This window comes from Camelina sativa, chromosome 11 (genome assembly GCF_030686135.1).
Source record: "Camelina sativa cultivar CO46 ecotype springtype chromosome 11, ASM3068613v1".
In the NCBI taxonomy this organism is placed as follows: Eukaryota; Viridiplantae; Streptophyta; class Magnoliopsida; order Brassicales; family Brassicaceae; genus Camelina; species Camelina sativa.
In genome coordinates this window covers 25631138-25654523 of record NC_141890.1, presented here as the reverse complement: position 1 = coordinate 25654523, position 23386 = coordinate 25631138, and the positions used below count along the sequence as shown (strand labels likewise).

Below are 23386 nucleotides of genomic sequence, written 5' to 3'. Positions count from 1 at the left end.
CGGGTCAGGGTTTTTTGTTAATTCTAAACCGATTACAAAAATTGGATCCTTCCAAATATATGAGCTTTGATTTCTTAGAAACATTAATTATAGATTTCCAAATATATAGCAACTAATTAGATTTGCACGTACATATCTATCTTACACGTATTACACTTGCAACATCCCTATAATATAGCAACTAATTAAAAACAGTTACATGTAAGGGTGTCAAAATGGGTCAAGACTAATGATTCAACTTAATTCAACTCAAATCATGAACCCTAATAAGTTAAAAATTTTGACCCTAATGAGTTGATGGGTTAAATAAGTTGATGATTAAATGAGTTAATGAATCAAATGAGTTTGGTTATAATGAGTTTATGAGTTAACCCACTAACCCATCAATTGCTACATGATCAACCTAATATCATCATACATGATCAACCTAATATCATCAACATCATCATACTATCATCATCATCATACTACCACCATCATCATACTATCATCATCATCATACTACCATCATTATCATCATACTACTATCATAGTATCATCATACTACTATCATACTATCATCATCATACTACCATCATTATCATCATTACGGTTTTTCCGCTAAAAAACCGTAAATTTCCCGCCAAACATGTAAATCCACAATTTTTCCGCCAAAACGCAAACCCGTAAATTTCCCGCCAAAATGAAAAATCCACAATTTTCTGCCAAAAAAGCAAATCCGTAAATTTCCCGCCAAAATCCCAAACCTACAATTTTCCCACCAAAAAAAACAAACTTGTAATTTCCTGCCAAAATCCCAAATCCGTAATTTTCCCACCAAAACGAAAACCCGTAATTTTCTAGCCAAAATCTCAAAAACACAATTTTTCCGCCAAAATGTAAACTCGTAATTTCCCCGCTAAAAATGCAAATCCGTGATTTCCACTTAAAGTTATGTGATGTTGATGGTGATAATAATGATGATGGTGAAAACAATGATATAAATTAATTATAATTTATATTGTAGTGGATTAACCCAATTAATCATCTAACTCATTTAACTATATGGATTCATGCGTTGATCCAACTCAATTATTAAATGAGTCGAGTCAACTCATAAACTCATTTAACTTTAAACTCATTGGATAATGAGTTGAGTTGGGTTGGGTTAACCATTTTGACATACAAATTTTGGTAAATTCTTATTCCTGAAATATATGCAATATTAACTTCAGTATCAATATTAATCAATTAATCAATCACGATGGATACATATATTGTTGATGATGGAATTACATAAATCAAATCCTAACTAAAATCAAGATAAGGATATGCATTAACAATATTCAATAATCAAAACAAACAAAATCATAAAAGATATACTCTAAACTTGCGAATCAAGTTTATATACCACTCAAAACTAGATTTTAACCCCCGGTAAACTGCAGGATAATATTTATATAACAAAAAAAAATTAATTCTTAAAAAAGTTGTATTTGTTTGTTAATTTTTTTTTGTTTAGTGTTTAAGATTGTATAATTGTATTTTGATTGTTAATTCTAAAATTTGACCAGCTGTATACCGTAGACATGACAGGACAATTATTTAGTTTTATTTATAATAATGTTACATTTTTACATTATCGAATTTTTTCTTATGGTTATCAAAATTGAAAATTTTAGTGCTTTTTAGATTTAACCCGTGAAAAAACTATTCTTACATTCTTATATTTTTTAGTATTTTTAAATTTAACCTGTAAGTTTAATGTTTTTTAAATTTAACCCGTGAAAGAATTATTTCTTTAAAAGTGTGGGTTAAATTATATTATAAATACTCCAATTTATTAGATTTAACCCGTGAAATAATTATGTTTCTATTTTTTATCAGCATATTAATAACCATTAAAGATTTTAATTGTTCAAATCAAACAGTATAGTTATTGTTGAATATTAGAGTTTTTAAAGGTAAAAAAATATTGTATATATATTTTTGGTATATGTTATTAAGTGTAATAAATTTCTAAATATATAAATTGTTTTAGGAAATTATAGACCAAATCGGTAGAGACATTTTAGTAATCTAATTGATTTTGTTTTTTTGTGCAATTGTTTTAGAAATTAGGTTTTAAATAAATATAACTTAAGGGGTAAAACACCAAATGTATTTCAATTTTTTTAATATAGATACAATAAATCTTTCTTAATTTTTAAAAGTAAAAGAGCATTTAATTCAAAATAATTTATGGGAACAAAACTTTTTTGATTTTGGTCGATTTACCATATGTCACTTATTTATTTTTGTGTAATTTTGTAGGATTAAGATTGTAAATTAAAATTTACATAAGCAAAACTAAAAAGGTTAAACATAAAATGTAATTCAAAAATGTTTGAATTTTTCAATTATTAAAATCACACAATTTATTAAATTGCTAAATTATAAATTAACTTAAAAATTATAATAAAGAAACCAAATTCTTAGTTAATTAGACAAAAGTACAGAATATAAGATTATTGAAAAAGAAAAAAGCGATACAATATTTAATTTTATCTATTCCTTCGTCTCTTTTCCGTTTTCTTCACTTACCTACAAAGAAAACAGGAAACCAATTTAGAGTACAATCATGCAAGGGACTTGTGTTGGTAAAAAATAAAAAGTGATCATACCATAAAAAAAAACATGTGTTCAAATAATTTAGTTCCCCAAAATCAAAAGTCAACGTACCTTAAAAAAATTGTTTGTTTGATATTAACCTTCGTCTCACATACCTTTCTTCAGCTATTGGAATAGGAAAAAAAAGTGTTAACATTGAGTTGAGTCTAAAAACCAGCAATGATCTAAATTGCAGAAACAAAATAATATAGAGTAAAAAGATTTGTCCATTGAAGGTGTATATAAGATTTGTTTGAAAGGTAAAGTTTCTTATGAGTTGGTGCATTTTTGGTCTTAAGGTTATTTATAGAGTAACATATTAAGGCTAGAATTAGGTTTGATAGCAAATCTTGTAAAAATTGGTGAGCAAGCTTAAGATCTAGAGCAATAAAAAAGAAATTTAAGTGTTTTTCTATTTTAGTTGTTTATATTATTGCGGAACAATATTCAGCATCTCAAGAAGATATATACTGAATTAAATGTATTTCTTCTTGCTAAAGTTAAATATTTGGAAATATTGGTTTTCTAATCATTCAAAATTTGGGTTCTCGTTTTTAGAAACTTTATTAATATTAAAATAATTATGGGGATTATAAATTTTTGTTATAGAAAATCGGTTGTATCATTTAAATTTGAGAGATTATACCATCTCTAAAGATAGTTTTGGATATTTTATGGGAATAAAACTTTAATGGGTATAGTAGTTTTTGGAAAAATCGAAATGTATAGATGTTGTCAAAATTTTATGGCAATAAACATAACAAATTTTGGTCGATTTAAGAAATTTTAGTAATTGAGTTTAGGGGTTATTGTTATTTTTGGAATTTTTTTAGAGGTTAATGTTGTAAAAAAAAAATAAGCAAAACTTAAAGGGCATAACACAAAATATACTTCAAAAATGTTAATATAGATGTGAAAACCCTACCTACAACCCTGAAAAGTATATATATATATATATATATATATATATATATATATATATGTGTGTGTGTCATTCACCAGACAATACATACACCACCACATCCAAAAGAAAACTTAATTACCTTGTTAAAATCCCACAGCTACTATAAATCTGAGATAGCTACTTCATTTGCTTACTTGAGAAACGTACGTCTTTACAAAACATCTTGGATAATTCAGGTGAAAGTACTCCATTCATGACGCCAATATACTACCATGACTGGCGAGAATCTTGAATGTATTTTCTACAATTTCGTTAGTTCATAACATTATTTTAATAGTTCAGCATATGAAATATTTATTCTAATATTTACAGGGTGTTAATATTCATGCTACACTAAAGCATATGCCAATTTAAATAAACTAAAAGTGGAAGAATAATTTAGAAACAGAAAAAAAAAAACAATTGTCCCGTGGTTTAGCTTTGGGACTTATTATCCGGTATCCGCTATCTGATCTGGTATCCATTCATATCCGCTTCAAAAAATCGGATATCCGGAAAACCGGATACGGATCCGGATAACAAAATGTGTTATCCGCGAAAAACGGATTCGGATCTAAATATCAGATAATTTAAGACCCGGATATCCGTATCCAGTTCCAACTCATGTTTATTAATTTTTTACTAATTATACATTGTGAATAATTGGTATTAAATTATAAATGAGGAGTGAGAGAGAAAGGAGTAGAAGTAGATGAGAGGTTGCTTTTTCTCAAGTGGCCGATGTGGGATATTGCAATTCTCTCTTCCCACATCGGCTCTTGACAAATATATTTGTTATATTACTCCCTTATAAATATCTACCATCTGCAGTACAATTAAATCATCGGGTAATGGGCTACACTAGGCTTGTTACAATTACGAATCCGGATATCCGGCAAGTATTAAATTTTTGGACGGATATTCGGAAGTAGGATATCTGGTATCCACGGATCTGGATTCGGATATTTATTAGAAGTATCCGCCGGATACAGATCCGGATTTGGATACACTAAAAATGGTTAGATATCTGGATCCGTCTCAGGGCTACCGTGGTGTACCACGGGGTAGATCCTAGTGTCGTAACATAAATAAATCTTTTATAACATATGGTATTCACATAGATCATGACTACTATATATATTCGGATATCCGTTTGGATTCTGGTATGGATCGGGTTCGGGTTTGGATTTTTGAATTAAAGATTTAGAATGCGTTTGAGTATTTTAAATTTTCGGTTACGGGTTCAGATCGGGTTTGGATCGGATTTTCAGATCCGGGTATTTTGCCCAGACCTACTATTTACATAAGGAATATCAAATAAAATAGTTGTGTTTGTTTTAGTTAGTTTCTATTTGCTATATTTTAGGATTTTGTTCAACATTTATTATATACCAAATCTAAGTTTTAGATTAAAAGTTTTTCCATATTAAAAAATCAAAATCGTGAGAGAATGATATGGTTTATGTAAAAGATAAAATCAGTTAGTAAATAGATATAATATTAACAATCGACAATGACTGTGTAAAATATTATTATTTAGATTTTTGAAATCTAAAATATTCAAATCTTTTAATTTAAAAAAAAAATTGACTGTAGAGATAATTAAGAATCTAATTGATATTTTTGACTTCTAGACATATTATTAGTATAATTGATTTTGATTTTCCATATTTTACTTATTGTTTTTTGTGCAATTTTGTAGGGATTAATGTTATGAATAAGTATAACTTAAAGGGTAGAACACAAAATATATTTCAAAAAATGTTAATATAGATATGATTGCTTAAATTTGTTTGCAATATAATTGATGTCAAAAAATACAAAACTATAGGTTTCATATATAATTTTTTGTGCTCCACATCAAATTGGTTTGAAAAGTATGGAAAAAATAGGGAAACATTAAAAGGAAATGGATATAATTTTTTAATTAGAAACTCTCTTTTGCCCTAGTCTCTCTCTAGAACAACCACGGAGGCATGCTTCCCCAGCGGCGCCGAGTCCGATCGGTGTCGCTGGGCCATTGTCTCTACATCTCTGCTGCCTCCTCTGTCCCTACAGTCTGTTCGGATCTTTTTTCAGCTTCATCGGAGGCCTTTTAAGGTTTCAAATCTCACCTACGAGCATGCCTCAACTTCATTCTCCCTCCTTTCCTCCGCACCCGGTGACTCTCCTCGGTGAGCTTGCTCCATCGAGTTCCCAGCCACATGTTACTATTTCTAAGATCCATGAAAGCCCCACTAAACTCAGATTTCATCTATCTTACCGTCTCCTCTCGCTGTCAACTACAACATCTCTCCGTTCCTTGGATCAAAATGCTCTCACCAAGTGTTTTACTTCGCTACAGCTGGACGGGGATCTGTTTTGACGCTGGAGCCGAGAAAGATCTTGACAAAGAAATCTACATCCTCGGCATCCTCTGTTTCTCCTTTGTTACCCTTTTGGTCCAGGTTTACTCTTCACTCTTATCTCATAACCCTGGATGTTAGTTTACTTTTGTTAAACTATGATTCATTCCCCGATCTGGAAGATCCTTAGACTCGATGATTATAGCTTCATATCAAGTTCAAAATTGTTAGTACCAGGTTACCCTGCTTGGTCTAGTCGAGGTTTCCTTGGTAGCAGAACACTGGATGCTTCTGATTTGCTTGAAAATTACTTTTGTCGAGGCCAGTTGAATAGTTTGGTCTGGAGGACTGCAATGTTGATTGTTACTAGTGAATCTGACCCGCTAGTTGGACTATCTTTGATGTTTGCATCCCTTGCTAGCTTCATTATCCTACCTATCACCAAAATTTTGACTGTTTCAGCGTCAGCATGTAACTAGGTTTGGTCTGAACTCCACTCTATCCCATCGTAGTCAACAGTTGCTTAGCTTAAGGATTTCATTAGTACGAGACTGCTATTGAATCTTAAGCCAACTCTGTTGCTAGTCTATTCTTAGAGTCCTTTGAGAACCATGTTACTAGAATCACCTAGGGATGACCTTCTTGAAGGGGAAAGCTTGTTGAAACTTGGCATTATGATCTTGGGGGTTACCTATGTTTCATCAGCCTCCTCTCTTTATCTCGCCCACTTAATATGTTTTCCAAACTGCAATTCATCAACTTTTTGAAGTTCCCTCACTTAAGCTTGAAGAATAGTGGCATTATGACCTCTGCTCCAAGAAGTAGTGATTATCGCAACCTTTTCAAGCAACCCTCACCCAACCACAAAACCGCAACCACCATTGTAGTGACCGGTTTCCATAGCACTCTCAACCTTGCTTGAACCTTTGGCAAAGCTCTACCTCGAGTAGTCCTTCTCATTTCGGTGAAACCTTCAGCTTTGGTCGTTTCATCGCCACCCAGTCTTCGAATCAAGACAGTGACCATTTTATCCTCCATTGACTTGCTTATGAAAGTAGCATCGATATGCCTTGATCTCACAGGTTCCATAATGCTAGCTAGCATTTGGTCCATAGCTCTCAAGCTCCTACTATTGTTTGTCCTTATCTATCTTTGTTGTCTTGTTGCTTTAAACTTTGGGGAATGCCCTCTTATTTTGTTCTTAAACTATCCTACTTGTCTTGTATTTTACTCTTTCTCTATTGAAATTATAACATGTTTGTTCAGAAAAAGAAAAATGGAAAAGTAGTAAATTTAATTATTTTTTATTTTTTGCAATGAAGTGAAAAAAATAATGTGAATAATCAAAAATATTGGTAATAACTAAAAAATAAGATGGTACATGGAAAATATTAGAAGTGATAAATGTCAAAAAGCTAGAGAGTAAGTCCTCTAGTTATTAGATAGGTTCTATACTGTCTACACCATTGGAAGTAGCAAGTTTGGCTTTGTGGTATTACCACTGTTATTTTGAAGAAGACAGTGAAAAATACTTATTTTATCAATGCAGAAAATTAAATATATTATTTTTTAATTTCTACCAAAATATTTTTTAATATTAATATATTTTTTATAAATAATAAAAATAATAACTATATAAAAATGAATTAAGTAATATAAATGAAAAATAAATAGTGAAAATAATACTATGAAATTGTTTTAGTAATAAAGTTATTATTCAAATTTTAACCCAAAAATGATCATATTCCAAAATTTAGAATGGGTTAATGATTTTTAAAATGGAAGTAAAAATTTAATGCATGGTGGAGTAAAAAAGACAATTTATGTAATTGTGTTGACAAAAAAATTTGTATTCATAAAATTCTAAACATAAAAATAAAATTGAAGTGAAGTGAAACATTAGTTTCTAAGAAACATATAGTACAAATATATCTTATAAAATTTTCACTTAAAAAAAATAAAAGATTTATTACTTAACTCAACTTAAAAGTTTTTATCTAAAATGAAGATATAGTAAGGATCACACTTTTTTTTGGGAAAACTATGAAAAAGACTCTTGAACAAATAATCCATCTAAAAAAACAAAATCAATGGTCACAAAATATAGAAAAAATGATATGTAAGCCGTTATAAAAAATGACATGTGATTTGTGTTGTATATCTCAGAAGGCATATTTATCGACTAGAGCTACAATTCTATAACATGATAAAAAAAAAAGTAAAATATAAAATAAGTTTGAGATTTCATCAATTTTATCAAATGCTTTTAACTCAAAACATAGACAGAAACAGCATATCTAAAGTACACTATGTATTTTTTAAAATACGAAACTGAGGTTGCATCACAAAATTAACATCTGAAAATAACATATGATATTTTAGAAAAATATGTAACTTAGATTAATGAACGGATATTCACTGCCGGGATTAACCTTTTCACCATCTAAGCATTTTTGACTTGGTCAGAAATTCTATTATGGCAGGTGATGCACTTGGATAACCCGTAGTAGCGACATAGCAGTAAAAATGTTTATGAAACTTTGTATATTTGCATTTAATGTGGGATATCGATATATTTGAATGATATTTATAATTAGGCCAGATCGACATTCGACGTTAATACTTTTAAAAAGATGTTTTCATGGGATATGAATATGGAGTGAACTCTTCTAGGGTTAAAAGTTTAGAATATTGTCAACTATTCCAATGAAGTTTTTAAGTCATTTTTTGTTACCATTTAATATATTGTTTAATTTGCCAAGAAAACATTATTACGACACTAGGAAATATATGTTATGTATAAATTTGTAAAATAAGCATGACGTTTATATAGCTTTATATTTAAAACTTCAAATGATTTCTATTGAAAAACTTCAAATGAATATATTTATATTCAATGATTTCTATTGAAAAACTAAAATCTACCACCGGTGCAGTAGGCTAGTGGTTTAAGTGCAGGAGTTGGATCCATATGCTCCCTAGTTCGATTTCTAGTGGGAAAGATGCTTTATGTCATGTCATAAGGTATTAGCAAAGGCTGGTCCCGGGCCATGAGGAGATTAAGGCCCAGGCCCGAACTCCTCCTAGTTAACAAAAAAAACTTCAAATGAATATATTTATATTCGGGAAAATTATCATTTAAACCATGAACTTTCAAATTTTGGTCATTTAAACCATGAACTTTGTTGTACGCCATTTAAAACATCAACTTTTGTTGATTAGCTTTTTTAAACATGAAGTTTCGTTGACCAAGCCAAAAAAGACATGACGTTAAATCCGATAATTGACCTACTAACAGACGTCACTATGTCGTTAATCACTCTGTTACTGACAAAACGGCGTCGTTTTAATGGAAGTTTTAATTCGACATTTAAACCATGAACTTTTAAATATAGGTCATTTAAACCATGAACTTGTAAATATATATAATTTAAACCATGAACTTTCAAATTTTTGTCATATAAACCATGAACTTGCCATGGGCGTTCGGTGAAAACTAAACAACCTAAAAGTTTTGGTTATCGAAGAAAACCAAAAAGAGAAAGCCTAACCGTTCAGAACAATTGATTTGGATAATCGGATTTCGGTTCGATTCGGACCGACTGGTTTATTAGAAACCACAGAAGTATATAAGCTTAACCGGCTAAACCGTTTACCTAGTTTAGTTTCTCTCTTCTTTCTTTGACTCTTCCTCATGATGAGATTCTGAAAAAGATATGATGTTATCAACAAAAAATATTGAGGCATATGAGACCAAGTACACAGCCATAAAGTGATAAATGTTGACATATTGAATATGCAACAAAATCGTATTATATTGCATTTGAATCACAGATTAAGTTTCCTGAAATTACGACGACAAATATTTTTTTTAGGTTTTTAACAATCGAGCAACCATTTTCATTTGTGTATAACCATGTCTCTCCAATTCATTAATTTAACATTTTCATTACTCATCTCTAGATTCTCACTAGACGCAACTAAAACGGTTTCCCAATCCTCAAAATATTCATTGTAGCGTTTGCGTTTTTTTGGCCCATTGCTATACAAAACCTCTTTGGTATTTTTCAAGAGGAATCCAACTACTCAATAGAACAAAAATTAGACAAGATAATTTCCAAGAATCTCATGTGTATGCCTGAACATGCTTGTCAAGAAACGCCTTAGCCAAGTTACTAAAGCTTACACTGACTGAATCAGCCGCTGCGTAGCTCTCAATGAGATTCACCACTTCGGCTCTCAAAATTTCGTCTCTTGTTGCTCTGTTATAGTCACACATGTAATACAAAGCCCCAAGTGCGTAATTCACCTATTAGAAAACAAACAATTTTGAGTTTCCATTTTAAACACCAGAAAACACATTAAAGAGGCGAGAAACTCGTCTGGACTCACAGTGTTCCGTACAGGACTTGATAAACATTTGATTATAAGAGGAATTCCATCAGCCTCGACGATGGTAGCAACATTTTTTGGGTCTGTACAAGAAGAAAAAAGAGCATTTGGTTCGATGATCAGTAAATAGCAGTTATGGCAACAACAACAAAAACACAGTTCAGTATCAGAGTCAGAGAGTAAAATTGTATATTGCAGGCATTTTACCGGCACAAGCGTTGCATAATCCTCCTATTCCAAATTCCACAAGCTTTTCATTTGGCTCTGTTAGACAGTCTATGAATAGTTCCAAGACATTTAGCTGCGCGAGTACACCACTAACATTTTCATCATGAAGAGAAGAAAGTGTTGGATATTTATTTGGGTTCCATGGCATATGTTGAAAGTGTACTTGAACTTACCTGACGTAAAATAGTGTAGTTGTAAGGGTCATATGCGAAATTCCCCAAGTTTGCTACAATTTTCTCCTTTGTTTCTGCAATTGCAAAACAGTAATCGTGTTAATATAACTTGACAAAACTAATAAGTGACAAAGCCAGAGATATACTAGATTAGGGTCATATACTAAATCTATAATCCAATATAAGCATTTGGAAGTGAGCAGTTTGCCATTAAGGAAGAGTGAGTACAAAAACTTGCCATTAAGGCAGGAAGTATTGATAATGTTGGACAAACTACACAACTCCAAAATTTTCAAAATAAGAGTTAAATTGCTAAATCCTATTGCTAGCCTACTATCATATTTTCATACCTAGGTACCCTAACAATCCATATGAAGCCGCACAGAGTCCTCAAAAATCACAAGAAAGCACCAAAGCCAGTCTTATCTTATGCAACAATAATTTATAAAGGTTCAAACAGAAGCATGAATCAATTACTTATTATGGTCTACTACTAAAACCAAACTAGTAAATCATAGCTACCTTGATCATTTGCGTTCTGAAACTGACTTACAAGCTCCTGTGCAATTAAAATGAAGCAGACAAAAACTCAGCTCCAACAAAATTGCTACTTTAGATTCATTGGCACAGAGATTACTATCTCAGAAACATTAAACCAAACCTGTAGATATTGGAGCCTTGGTGTTCCATTTTTTCCAATACGTTCTTCTTGTCTTTCCTTATTTGTAAACATTCCTTCTCACTCCTTTTATCTTCTGCAATTACAAAATCAAAGCCTACAGAAAATCACAAAATATGAGAATCGCAAAGAGAAACAGAACCATCTAATACTATGAGAATCTAACAAAATAAATAAAATCAGAACCGATTCTAATTTCGAGAGAAACACCGTCCGTTATGGCACCACCACCACGTCGTCTCGAGACACGGTGAAGCAACCGGCAAAGGCTCCAGAGATGCGAGCGGCCGAGAATTATGAGCAAAACTTTGTTGGACCCATAACGCTTACAAGATTGGGCCTTCTTAATCTGGCCCAATTCTGAACCTGAGATAATAAACCCGTGATTGAAAAACACTTATCACACATATGTTTATGTATACAGTTGTCAACTTGTCATCATCGTGTTTACATGGTTCATCATTAATTAATATATATAATTTTGAAAGTTTTAAAGTAATATCATATGGTAAAGATATTTTCGTCACAAATTATGTTATCTAGCTAGTAGCTCAATTAGCATATTTTGTCATGAATCGTTCGATCGGCTTCAATTTTTGAGTTTGACTTTTTGTATATAAAACAAAGTAAAAGGTATTAAACCCCTTTCTCAACGACTTTAGGTTCAATTTACACATACCATATACCAGATATTTATTTTTCTTCCCTAAGTTTAGACTATTGAGAAATATCTCGATTGATAAAAACCCTCTCATCACATGCAATAACTCGATTAAGTAATAATATCACGTATGTGTTTTCAACAAATTATTTTTATCAAGGAAAAAAAAAAGCAACAAAAATACATGAACCAAGAACTTCTTAGTGGCCACTACTACAGTATTTTACTGGTAGAATTTTTTTTATAAGAATATTTTAGATTCGTAAGATCTGAAATAATAATGTAAAACTTTTTTTTAATGACTATTGATGAAAAAAAAAACATAAACCCGATAGCTTAAAACACCACCGAACGAGAAACGAGTGGGCAAGAATTATTTGGTAATTAATAATCGAGTGGCGTACAATTACAAAGCATGATCCCTATCCTTCTTCTTCTTCTCTCTCTCTTACCGTAACTCAACGCCACGTGTCTGACTTTTGGAACATCCCAGAGGACAACGCTTTTTGTTCTGACTAGACCCAAAAAGTGCAAACCAAAAGCTATGTTTTTTTTTCTCTCTTTCATTTTGGGACAAATTTTCTAATTTGGATAATTGGTTTTTTTTTGTATGACTTGCAAGATATTTATATTTTACAATTTTTGTCCTTCACATAAAATACCTATTTAATTTTTGGATTGAAGCTGACGGTACTGAATTTTAAATATCTCTTTCTTCTTTCAGAACAACGCTCGTGTATGTTTTAATTTCGCTACTCGCTTTCTTTGCCACATACTTTTGGTCAAAAAAGAGAGCACTCTAACAATATATAATTATGATCCGTCATTAAACCTAGAGTCTGAATGGTGACCACGTATTTAGTTGTGCGAGGAAAGCAGTTTTAGACTACGGTACAGATTAACTGCGGTACATGCGATTTGCAGATTAAGTGCGGTTTATACAAAATAAGCGGTATAGAATGATATTTGATTGGTGAAAAAACTATTTGCGGTTCAGTATTAATTGTATGAATGGTAAAAAAAAAAGGTGTGGATGACATATTATAAATAAATTTGTTAATAATTAGTATGTTTGATATTATTGTATGTTATAATAGACTGTAAAGATGCATGACATTGGTTAAACAATTCATGTTTATTCTTTGGAGGAAGACCAGAATAAAATTGGGACATATGATATCTCACAACTCGATTTCGTGATGATTTATAAGGAGCAAACAATCCTTGTTTGTTTATCTTACTATTTACAATAATACTATCTACTTTATTATTAATAAGATTTTTATTTTCTGTATTTGCAACCACATGTTACAAATTTATTTGTTAACACATAAACTGAATTTATAATTATTTACATCAAGTAAACAGTACAAGTAATCACAGTATTTGCATGTGTTTGACAAAGTAACGTAGGACATATATAAATATTTTTTATATAAACAAATACTTTGATTGGTGCGGTTTTTAAAATAACGCATGGTTTGTGACCTTTATGATTTTTGAAAGCGGACAAATCCGCACATAGATTTTTTTTTTTTTTTTTCAAAAACGCAAATTTCACTTTTTGTTGTGAGTGGTGAATGTGGTACGGTTTTGACAAATCAAAACTGAAAAACGCTTTTTATATGTCTCCATTCACTACCCTAATCTCATTCCTGATAAATTTTAGGTTCCTAGTCTTTAAGTTCTTGGCTCTAATTATTTATTGCCCTGCTGAAATAAATGAACAATAAAAATGACATAGATATACTTCATCTGTTTTTAAAAGATTGATGTTTGAAAGTTTTTACACAAATTAAAAAACAATGATTATTAACTTTAAATACATTATTATTTTTACTAAAAAAATATTATATAATCATAGCTAATGATTATTCAGATTTTTAAATTTTTTAATGATTATTTCTTGAAGTTTCCAATTTAATATTAATTAATTAAAAATGGTTGAAAATTAATTTTTTGTTGGATAAACTAAGTTAGAAGTCATCATATTCCTAATCAAGTTGTGTTTTATTAAAGAGATAAAGATGAGTTTGGTTTAGGAGTTATCTAAATAGGGGTTTTACAATTAGGAATATGATTGGTGTTCATATAAATAAGGTTGTCGAACTATGACAAAACCTTAAGAGATTTAAGAGATTGAGAGCTATAGGTTTTTGAGAGATTTTTCCTGAAGCTAATAAAAGAAGAATTGTTCTTTTAATTTGATCTTAAACTTGAAAACAAGAATTGGTATCAGAGCTTCAGAAGATTATAAAAGATGGGAGATCTTACCGTCTCAACCATCACACCAAAGGAAGGAGGAGGAACTCCTTCTATCTCATGTCTGATGCTAAACGCAGCAAACTACACCGTATGGGCCATGAAGTTGAAGATTGCGCTTAGAGTTCATAAAGTGTGGGAGGTCATAGAACCAGAATCTGCAACAGACACCATCAATACCGATAAAAACAACATGGCGATTGCCTTACTTGTTCAATCCATACCCGAATCACTTACCTTGCAAGTCGGCGGACTTGACTCGGATAAAAAGATGTGGGAGGCAATCAAGGCAAGACATGTAGGAGCAGAGAGGGTGAAAGAGGCTCGTCTGCAGACTCTTATGGCTGAATTTGATCGCTTGTGTACGAAGGATTCATAGAGGATTGATGATTTTGTGGGAAGATTGTCTGAAATCTCAGCTAAGACAGCTGCTCTTGGAGAAAACCTTGAAGAATCAAATATGGTGAAGAAATTTTTGAAGTGTCTCCCAAGAGCAAAATTCATACATATGGTTGCATCATTGGAACAAGTATTGGATCTTAATACCACAAGTTTCACAGACATTGTTGGACGCCTAAAGGCATATGAGGAACGTATCTCAGAAGAATAAAATACACTCAAAGACGAAACCAAGCTGTTGTATGCAAACATGGAGGGACAAACGAATTATACAAACCGTGAATACAACGGAGATTATCGAAAGAGGGGCCGCAGTGGAAGACCTTTTAATAGAGGCAAAGGCTGTGGGCGTTTTGGTGGAGGACGAGGCTACAACGGAGGACGATATTTGTCCAAAATCACATGCTTTCGATGCAACAAGACTGGACTCTTCGCTTTCAATTGCCCAGATCGATTGCTTAAATTGCAAGAAACACAAAAAGATGAGAAGAGTGAGACACAAGACGCCGAAGAACTCATGATGCATGAAGTCGTCTACTTGAACGAAGAGCGATGCATACCAAGTAAGTATGAAACAAATGCAGGGGAAGAGAATATCTGGTACCTTGATAACGGTGCCAGTAATCACATGACTGGAGACCGGTGCTACTTTGATCACATTGATAGCTTTATTGCTGGGAAGGTACGCTTTGGTGATGATTCTCGAATAGATATCAAAGGAAAAGGATCCATTGCTTTTACTGATATGTATGGCGAGCCACGAGTTATGACATATGTGTATTACATACTGAACTTGAAGAGCAATATTATAAGTCTTGGGCAAGCAACTGAATCAGGATGCGAAATAAGGATTAGAGGAGGAACTCTAACTATGCACGATCAACACGGGAAATTACTTGCAAAAGCCGAAAGATCTTTAAATCATCTCTACAAAGTTTGAATGGGGATCAGAGAGACTTCAAGGCTTCATTTTTCTGCAACAAGCGAAGCAAGAAGATGGCACACAAGAATTGGACATATAAACTCATCAACGTTGAAGTCCATGTTTGATAAGAAGCTTATTCAAGGGATTCCGGATGTCAAGTTCGAAAAAGAAATCTGAAGCTCATGTTTACTTGGTAAACAAGCAAGACAAGCGTTTCCTCAAGCATCTTCATATAGGACAAATAAGATACTGGAAATGGTTCATGGGGATATTTGTAGACCTATATCTCCAAGCACAGTTGCAGGAAACAAGTATGTTTTTGTGCTTATTGATGATCATACACGTTATATGTGGACAGCGTTGCTAAAGGAAAAGGGAGAAGCTTTTGGAAAATTCAAGAACTTGAAACGGTTAGTAGAACAAGAATCAGGAGAGCGTATACAGACTTTTCGGACTGACAGAGGGGGAGAATTTTGTTTCTCATGAGTTCAACATATTCTGTAAGGACTCAGGTATTAAGAGACATCTCACTGCTCCATATACTCCACAGCAAAATGGAGTAGTTGAGAGGCACAATAGGACCTTGTTGGAGATGACCAGAAGTTGCTTAAAACACATGCACTTGCCTAACCGATGGCTTGGATCTTTCATTGGGTTTGTCACTGGGTTTAGTCACTGAGTCTCCGTCTCTCGGAGATGATATTTCTCTGGGTCAGCCTGTAATAAGTTCTGGAGGAGATTCTCCAGCCATTACTTCTGGATTGCAAGTTCTTTACTCTCTCTCTCTGATTCAACTTGCTCTGTTCTTTGCCATATTGGAATCACATTTCAACCCATTCCTTTGGTATTGTTACTCGATCGTGTAAAACTCAGGTTGCAAGTTCAAATCAATATTTGGCTAAACCACGGAGATCACTAGCTATTAACTTTCCAATGACCAAGATTACAAAAAACTTCTTCGACATTAGTAATAATTTTTTTTGCGAACTCTCTCTCTCTCTTTTTCTGGTTCTCTCTTTCTCTGGTTCTCTCTTTCTCTCTTTACTCTGGAAAAACCTAAAAACATTTGTTGATGTGTAATAAATCCCATTATTAGTTACTGATCGCTGGAGAAGACAACTTTTTCTTGGATTATCCATGATGATGCGCTAAGGTGAGTCTTGTCGTTTTTCTTGGATTATCCATGTTGTTACAATTACACATCTAGTGGAAGAATCAGTTGGAGGAGCTTGTAGAAAGTGCCCACAACTGAACCAAGAGATCAAGCTTCTTCACATGACGTTGAATCAAGTTCCTCTCAAAACCCAAATCACCTAAAATTCTATAATCAAATTTCACCAAATCCCAAAACCCAAATCTCAAAAATTATAAATTCTAATCAAATCTCCTAAAATTACACTCAAATATCCCAAAATTCTGAAATATTAAAATCTCAGCAAATCTCCTAAAATACTCAGTTCAATACACCCCCTTAGATTTTTAACATGTGTTTACCTTACACATTTATAATTGAAAATCTTGATATTACTAAATTTGGGCTAACAACAATATTAAATGCCACCAATGATGAAACTGAAGTTTGGAAACCGAAAACATTGACCGATTTATTATATATTAGTATTATTGTTTAATAGCATTCCATGAAGAATAGCTTTTGACAATTTCTTCAATAAATATATTTTTTGTTTTTTTAACATAATTCAACTTTTCATATTATTTGTTCACAAAAGAGAATAAACACTTAAGTTATGTGAATCTCCACAATCATCACATTACCCTTAAAAATTTTAAATAAGAATTTTAGTTATTTACCGGCTTATATACCTTAATTACATAAGTAAAGATGGCAAAATTAACCTTAATTAATTCAAATATTATAAAGAAGAGTTCCTTCAAACTTTTGCAAGAAGAAAGAAAATGTGAAACTTACTTTTAGTCACCATAAACAAATCTAAAGATCAGCATTCTTGAGGAGCCATCAATGTTAACGAAGAAGACAGACAAAAAAGCAAGACCAAACAAAGACATAAAAAAGTAGCCACAAATATATATTTTTTATCCAAACTCTAAACTTTTTTTTATTCTTAAATTGTAATTTTAGTTGAAATTTAAATCTATTTATTTACTAAAAAATTTATCAAAATAAATAAATATTATGAAAATATAGAATATTATATTTGAATCCAAACTTTAAATATGCAATCCACTTGACTAATAAATAAAAAGAAACAAAAATTGGGTAAGAAGTTAGCGTAAACAACGTTGTTAAACAAGCACGCGTTGGCCACTCGCGAGTTTGGCAAAATGATAATTGAATGAGCTAAGCTTTTCCTCCAAGTGGATAAATTAAATAGATCAAAAAAATCTCCGACAAGATTTAACAAAGAACAGTTAATAATATCTTCTCCGCAAAGACAAAAAAGCGAAAAGATGAGAAGACAATCCTCCACGTGTCATTAGCATCTTTTAACCTGAGCCACATGATACTAGTTTCTCGAAACCCCTCTTTATTATTATTTACGCTTTTTCAACCCAAAATAAAACATAAATGCTTACGTGGCTTATCTTCCCCTTGCTCTTTTAAAGTAACCCCTTGACTCTGCTCCTTTCCCTAAATTACTATCTTCTTTCTATCCCTCACCAAGCAACTCTCTCTCTCTCTCTCTCCCTCCCTCCCTCTTTCAGTTTCAGATTAAGTTTTCCGGCGAGAAAACATCTTCAGATCGAATCTAAAACTTTCCAGTCTTCTTCTCCTACAACCATGGCTATGCAGGTGTGTGAGATCTTTCTGCTTCTTATAAGTTCTTATTCTTATCTTATGCAATCTTGATTTTGGTTTTTGTCACGATTGTTATGTTTAAGTCTTGTTTATTGGACAGAGGTTATGGAATCCAGACAGGTTTTAACCTAATATTAGGTTTATTATATCCGAGAGAGAACTAGGTTTTTTTGTTGTTGTTCTTATTTCAAGATTAAAGCTCTATGTATGAGAGAACTTGGAACTGAAGATTATTCGATTGTGGCAGGTTAAAAATTGTGTTAATAGACCAGGCGATTTGTGGGATATTATGTCCGGTTGTTTACTACTCTTAATGTATTGATGCTTTTATTAGGTAAGAGCAAGTTTTTTAATTCCCTAATTATACTACTGGTGGTCTTGACTCTTCTCGATGCGTACTAGTGTTACGATTCTTTGCAAATTTTACTTACAAAACATTTGTATTAAGAGACTAATTGTAACTTTTGGATTTGTGAGTATAGGAACGTTGTGAGAGTCTATGTGACGGAGGTTCCGATGAGCTTATATCTTCCACAGATGCCTTTTACCTCAAGGTACTTATTGTTTTTCTTTAATCTCTTTCTTTGCGCTTGATTTTGTTTCAGATTTAGAACTTTGAGATTAATTGGGAGTTTTGTTTATTTTTATTAGACAAGGAAGCCTTATACCATCACTAAACAAAGAGAGAAATGGACTGAATCAGAGCATCAGAAGTTTGTTGAATCTTTGAAACTCTATGGCAGAGCTTGGAGACGAATCGAAGGTGTGTGTGCTTATCTGACTTTAGAGAGAGAGTCTAAAATGCACATTTCTACTTATTGGGTAGAGTAGAGATCTGACTTTAGTTGATTCTTCCTTTGAAAACAGAACATGTTGGTACAAAGACTGCTGTTCAGATTCGAAGCCATGCTCAGAAGTTTTTCTCTAAGGTTGCTCGTGATTTTGGTGTTAGCTCTGAGACCATTGAGATCCCACCTCCAAGGCCGAAGAGAAAGCCGATGCATCCTTACCCTAGAAAGCTGGTGATTCCAGATGCTAAAGAGATGGCTTATGGTGAGCTAACCGGAGCCAACAAGCTGGTTCAGGATGAAGATGACCGATCTCCAACATCGGTTTTATCAGCTCATGGCTCAGATGGCTTAGGTTCCATCGGTTCAAACTCTCCTAACTCGTCTTCAGCTGATTACCAACACTCACCGGTATGTTGTTACACGACACAAGTTGTGATATAGTTTGATAACCAGTATTCTTGTTTAGTCTTGAGTCTGACATTACTAAACTTTGACAGGGGCATGAGTTATCGTCTCACACAGAGGAATCACTGTCTCCAGAATCAGAGACCAAACAAAGCCTTAAGCTCTTTGGAAAAACTTTTGTAGTTGGTGATTACAACTCTTCAACTAGCTCTGATGATTCTGAAGATGTCAAGAAGAAGCTAGACTCAGAGACACATGAGTCTGTTCTATGTTCTTCTTCCACTTCTTCTTCGGAAAACATGGAAACAGAAATGACACTTCGGGTATCACCGGAGTTTAAAAGAAGCGAGAGATCGGCTTTCTCTCAGTTGAAATCGTCGGTTACCGAGATGAGAGGGTTCATGCCTTACAAAAAGAGAGTAAAGGTGGAAGAAAACATTGACAATGGGAAAATGTCATATCCTCTGTGGTGAAAAATGTAAATCCTTACTCAAAGTTAGTTGTGTAACTCTTTTGATCTCAATTTCAGTTTCTGTGTATAAATGTCAGAGAATTAGGGAAAGTTATTTTTTTCTTGGGTTTAGATTCGTAAGATCACTCCAAAGTTCCATGCCTTCCCATGTAATTAACCAGTCAGAAATTGAGATCCTTGTACTTACATTTTTATTTGATCAATCAAATCTTCTTGATACTCTAAATTGTTGTGCAATGGTCTCTCTTTCAATGCATTAGTAGTGCCTATCAAAGCACTTCATCATAGAGGATAGTGTTACAATTTTATTAGTTAAATCAAATCTTCCTGATAAGTCTTTAACAATCTTCAAGTCTCTGCCACGGCTTTACTCTGTTACAAGACTGAAGCAATTCGATGAGTTTAATAAATAAAAATGCATACAGATATCAAAGTTGATACAATACGAAAACAAGATTACTTTCATAATCGTTACCTAAATATTATAATAAACCTAACCATATTTAGGCTAATATTAGATGCTCAGTTGATACAACTTGCCTATAAAACATCAATACATGAACCAATTTCAGTAGGAAAAAAAACCTCTAAACCATAATTCACCCTAATTTTGATCATCCTCCTCGTACGGAACTCTACGACTCAAGGGACACGAATTTCGCCGAGCAAGCCACTCACAAATACAGTTTTGATGAAACGAATGTAAACACTTAGGCATCATTCTGATGCTGTTCTAATGAATCTCTGGTGACGAGTCCGACAACTGCTCTAGACATATTGAACACTTCTCCAAATCCACGGGTTCCACAGTTTGCTCCTCAAGCAACCTTTGAAACACATCAACCGAAGCACACCACTCTATGGAACCGGCTGATGTAATATAATATGGAACGGTCTGATGTAACATAATATGGAACGGTCTGATGTAACTTGACCGTTGATTAATTATTCCCCCTTTTTATTTAAGTTACTAATTCATATTTTCCTTTTTTCTTGTTATTATATATTTTTTTTTTACTACAGTTTACATGCTCACAGCCAATTGGAAGAAAAAGCATTTACATAGGTAATGTGATGCGACTCTACTCTAGCGCGACGCGCCAGTTTGTCTGCAATACCATTCTGTGAACGGAAAATTAAGATTAGGGAAAAAGACAGGAACTCCTCCTTATCTACTTCAATCTCATCCAGATATGTCTTGAAAGCGGGCCACACGGAGGGCGAAGATACCATCTTCACCAAATCAGAACAGTCAGTAAGGAAGACGACACTCTCGTTATCCGCTCCAATCATGCACCTCATTGCCCAAATTAGAGCTTCCACTTTTGTATGGAGAGGTGACAGATTACAGCGAAGATTAGATGCACCCATAGTAGGAGATTCCCCCTCAGAGGAAGTGCAATACCATCCTCTGCCGGCATACTGGTCTGTCACTTTCTTTTTTCTTGTTAATCTAACTACAAAACCATGTTTTAGTCTCCACCGTCAATTTTTTTTCCTTTCATTTTTGGTGATTAAATCTACCCGAATTCAAATCGGTTATTGTACCGGAGTTTATGGCTGGTACTGGTTCAGTTAGTTCCGGTTTTTGTGGATTGAAGTTAAACCAAAATTAACGTTCTATGGTATGAGTATGACATACGAATATCTGGAGAGTCTAAATCTGGTTTCCCTGTTTTGCCTCTTCCGCTAATTGTGTCTGTGTCTAAACGATGTCATACGCTTTTGGAGAGTATTTGATGTCTGTTCTGCTCACCTTATCTTTGAAATAATCTAGAATCCCCTATTATTAATTCGGAAGTACAAAGATAACATTACTATGGATAGTTAACTACAATCAAGTGCTATAATAAACTATATAATCAAATGAAATCAAATCATTAAAGATATCTAAGACATTGATTGTTCTTAATCCTCCACTCCTTTTTTTTCATTATTATAATTGTAAGAAACACCTGCACTATTTCATCAATTGATATTACCTTTCCTCACCACTGAATTTTACCATTCATAGATCTCGCCAAAAGATGTAAACAAAAATAGTGGACTATCTAAGCAAATCAAAAAATATATAAACAAAAATAGTGGACTATCTCAAGCTTTGTTCTATTACAAGGGAAAAGAATCTGGGATTTTAAACACAAACAAAAATAGTTGACAATCATAAGAAAGATTTACTGACTTCTATTTACAATTATTTCAATGGTTTTTTCTTTGTCAGTATTAAAGATTTATGTATATACATCCACTTTTGTCGAGAACGCGTTTTTTAAAAAAGGAAATATATATCGAGATACTCCATTAGTAACAAACAAGTTTGTTAGTCACTTTAGTGTATTAGTCCGTTTAGTATATTAGTCACTTTTTTAAAATTAATTGAAGAAATAGGCAGTTTTTCTTAAAATTTTGAAAAATAGACAATTTTTAGCTGTTGTGAGATAGAGAATTTATGAGAGAGAATAAGACAAAAACAAATATAAAGACCAATATATCCATAACCATGTGTCATAAATAGAGAGTTTTATTTGTGGTTCCAATTTTAGAGGAAATGAGAAATGAAATATGACAAAAAAAAAATGTGGGATCCAATTTTGAGGTATTTGATCTAAAAATTTAATGTTTCATGACCCATTTAAATTAAAAATATTCTCTCAACTAACATCAAATAACTTTTATTTTTAAATTTAGCACTATAAAATTTTTAAAATTAAACACTAAACTCTAGATACTAAAACTCTACCCCACAAAATTATATATTAGGTGTAAAATAAAAAACTCAAATGTAAAAAAATATTTCAAAAAAATATTTTAAAATATTGTAATAATGTCAAATAATGTTATTTTAGTGTACCATCTGGTTTAAGTGTACAATCAGGGTTTTGGTGTATCATCTGGTTTGGTGTACCATATGGATTTAGTGTACCATCTGGTTTTGGTGTACAATCTAGGTTCAATGTCCAATCTAGGTTTGGTGTACAATATGTATTTGGATCTGGTGTATCATCTGAGTCTAGCATACCATCTAGGTTTGGTGTACAATATGCATCTGGATTTGGAGTATCATCTGAGTCTCGCATAACATCTACATCTGGTGTACCATCTGTGTCTAATATACCATCTGAATATGGTGTACCATCTAGCTCTGGTGTATCATCTGAATCTGGTGTATCATCTGAATCTGGTATACAATCTAGGTTTAGCATATCATCTACATCTGGTGTACCATCTGGGTCTAGTGTACCATCTGAATATGATCTACCATCTAGCTCTAGTGTACCATCTGAATCTAGTGTACCATTTGAGT

The 23386-nt window shown here is 32.7% G+C and overlaps 3 protein-coding genes across 7 annotated transcripts; 1 reads left to right on the top strand and 2 right to left on the bottom strand.

The window, feature by feature from the left end:
• Nucleotides 1-9844: 9844 nt before the first annotated feature.
• LOC104724086 (uncharacterized) lies at nt 9845-11774 on the bottom strand. Of its 3 annotated transcripts, none has more exons than XM_010442532.3 (7): nt 11575-11774; nt 11371-11485; nt 11232-11268; nt 10710-10783; nt 10516-10609; nt 10309-10391; nt 9845-10225 (listed from the first exon to the last, which is right to left on the bottom strand). In XM_010442532.3, exons 2-7 carry the CDS (start codon nt 11440-11442, stop codon nt 10043-10045), a joined length of 543 nt encoding a protein of 180 aa, XP_010440834.1. In that variant the 5' UTR covers nt 11443-11485; nt 11575-11774; the 3' UTR covers nt 9845-10042. The 3 variants fall into 3 exon arrangements, with proteins under 3 accessions (XP_010440834.1, XP_087327763.1, XP_087327764.1); XM_087471637.1 differs by having other exon boundaries at nt 10516-10625; nt 11575-11696; XM_087471638.1 differs by lacking the exon at nt 11232-11268 and having other exon boundaries at nt 10516-10625; nt 11575-11677.
• A 6435-nt stretch (nt 11775-18209) lies between these two features.
• LOC104724085 (protein REVEILLE 2) lies at nt 18210-20308 on the top strand. Of its 3 annotated transcripts, none has more exons than XM_087476067.1 (6): nt 18210-18408; nt 18662-18748; nt 18897-18968; nt 19066-19177; nt 19282-19613; nt 19703-20308. In XM_087476067.1, exons 5-6 carry the CDS (start codon nt 19413-19415, stop codon nt 20081-20083), a joined length of 582 nt encoding a protein of 193 aa, XP_087332193.1. In that variant the 5' UTR covers nt 18210-18408; nt 18662-18748; nt 18897-18968; nt 19066-19177; nt 19282-19412; the 3' UTR covers nt 20084-20308. The 3 variants fall into 3 exon arrangements, with proteins under 3 accessions (XP_087332193.1, XP_087332195.1, XP_087332194.1); XM_087476068.1 differs by having other exon boundaries at nt 18244-18408; nt 18515-18748; XM_087476069.1 differs by lacking the exon at nt 18662-18748 and having other exon boundaries at nt 18236-18408.
• An 806-nt stretch (nt 20309-21114) lies between these two features.
• Nucleotides 21115-21453, bottom strand: LOC147934382 (uncharacterized). Its single transcript, XM_087472612.1, has one exon. The coding sequence runs from the start codon at nt 21451-21453 to the stop codon at nt 21115-21117; it is 339 nt and encodes a 112-aa protein (XP_087328738.1).
• Between the last annotated feature and the right edge of the window lie 1933 nt (nt 21454-23386).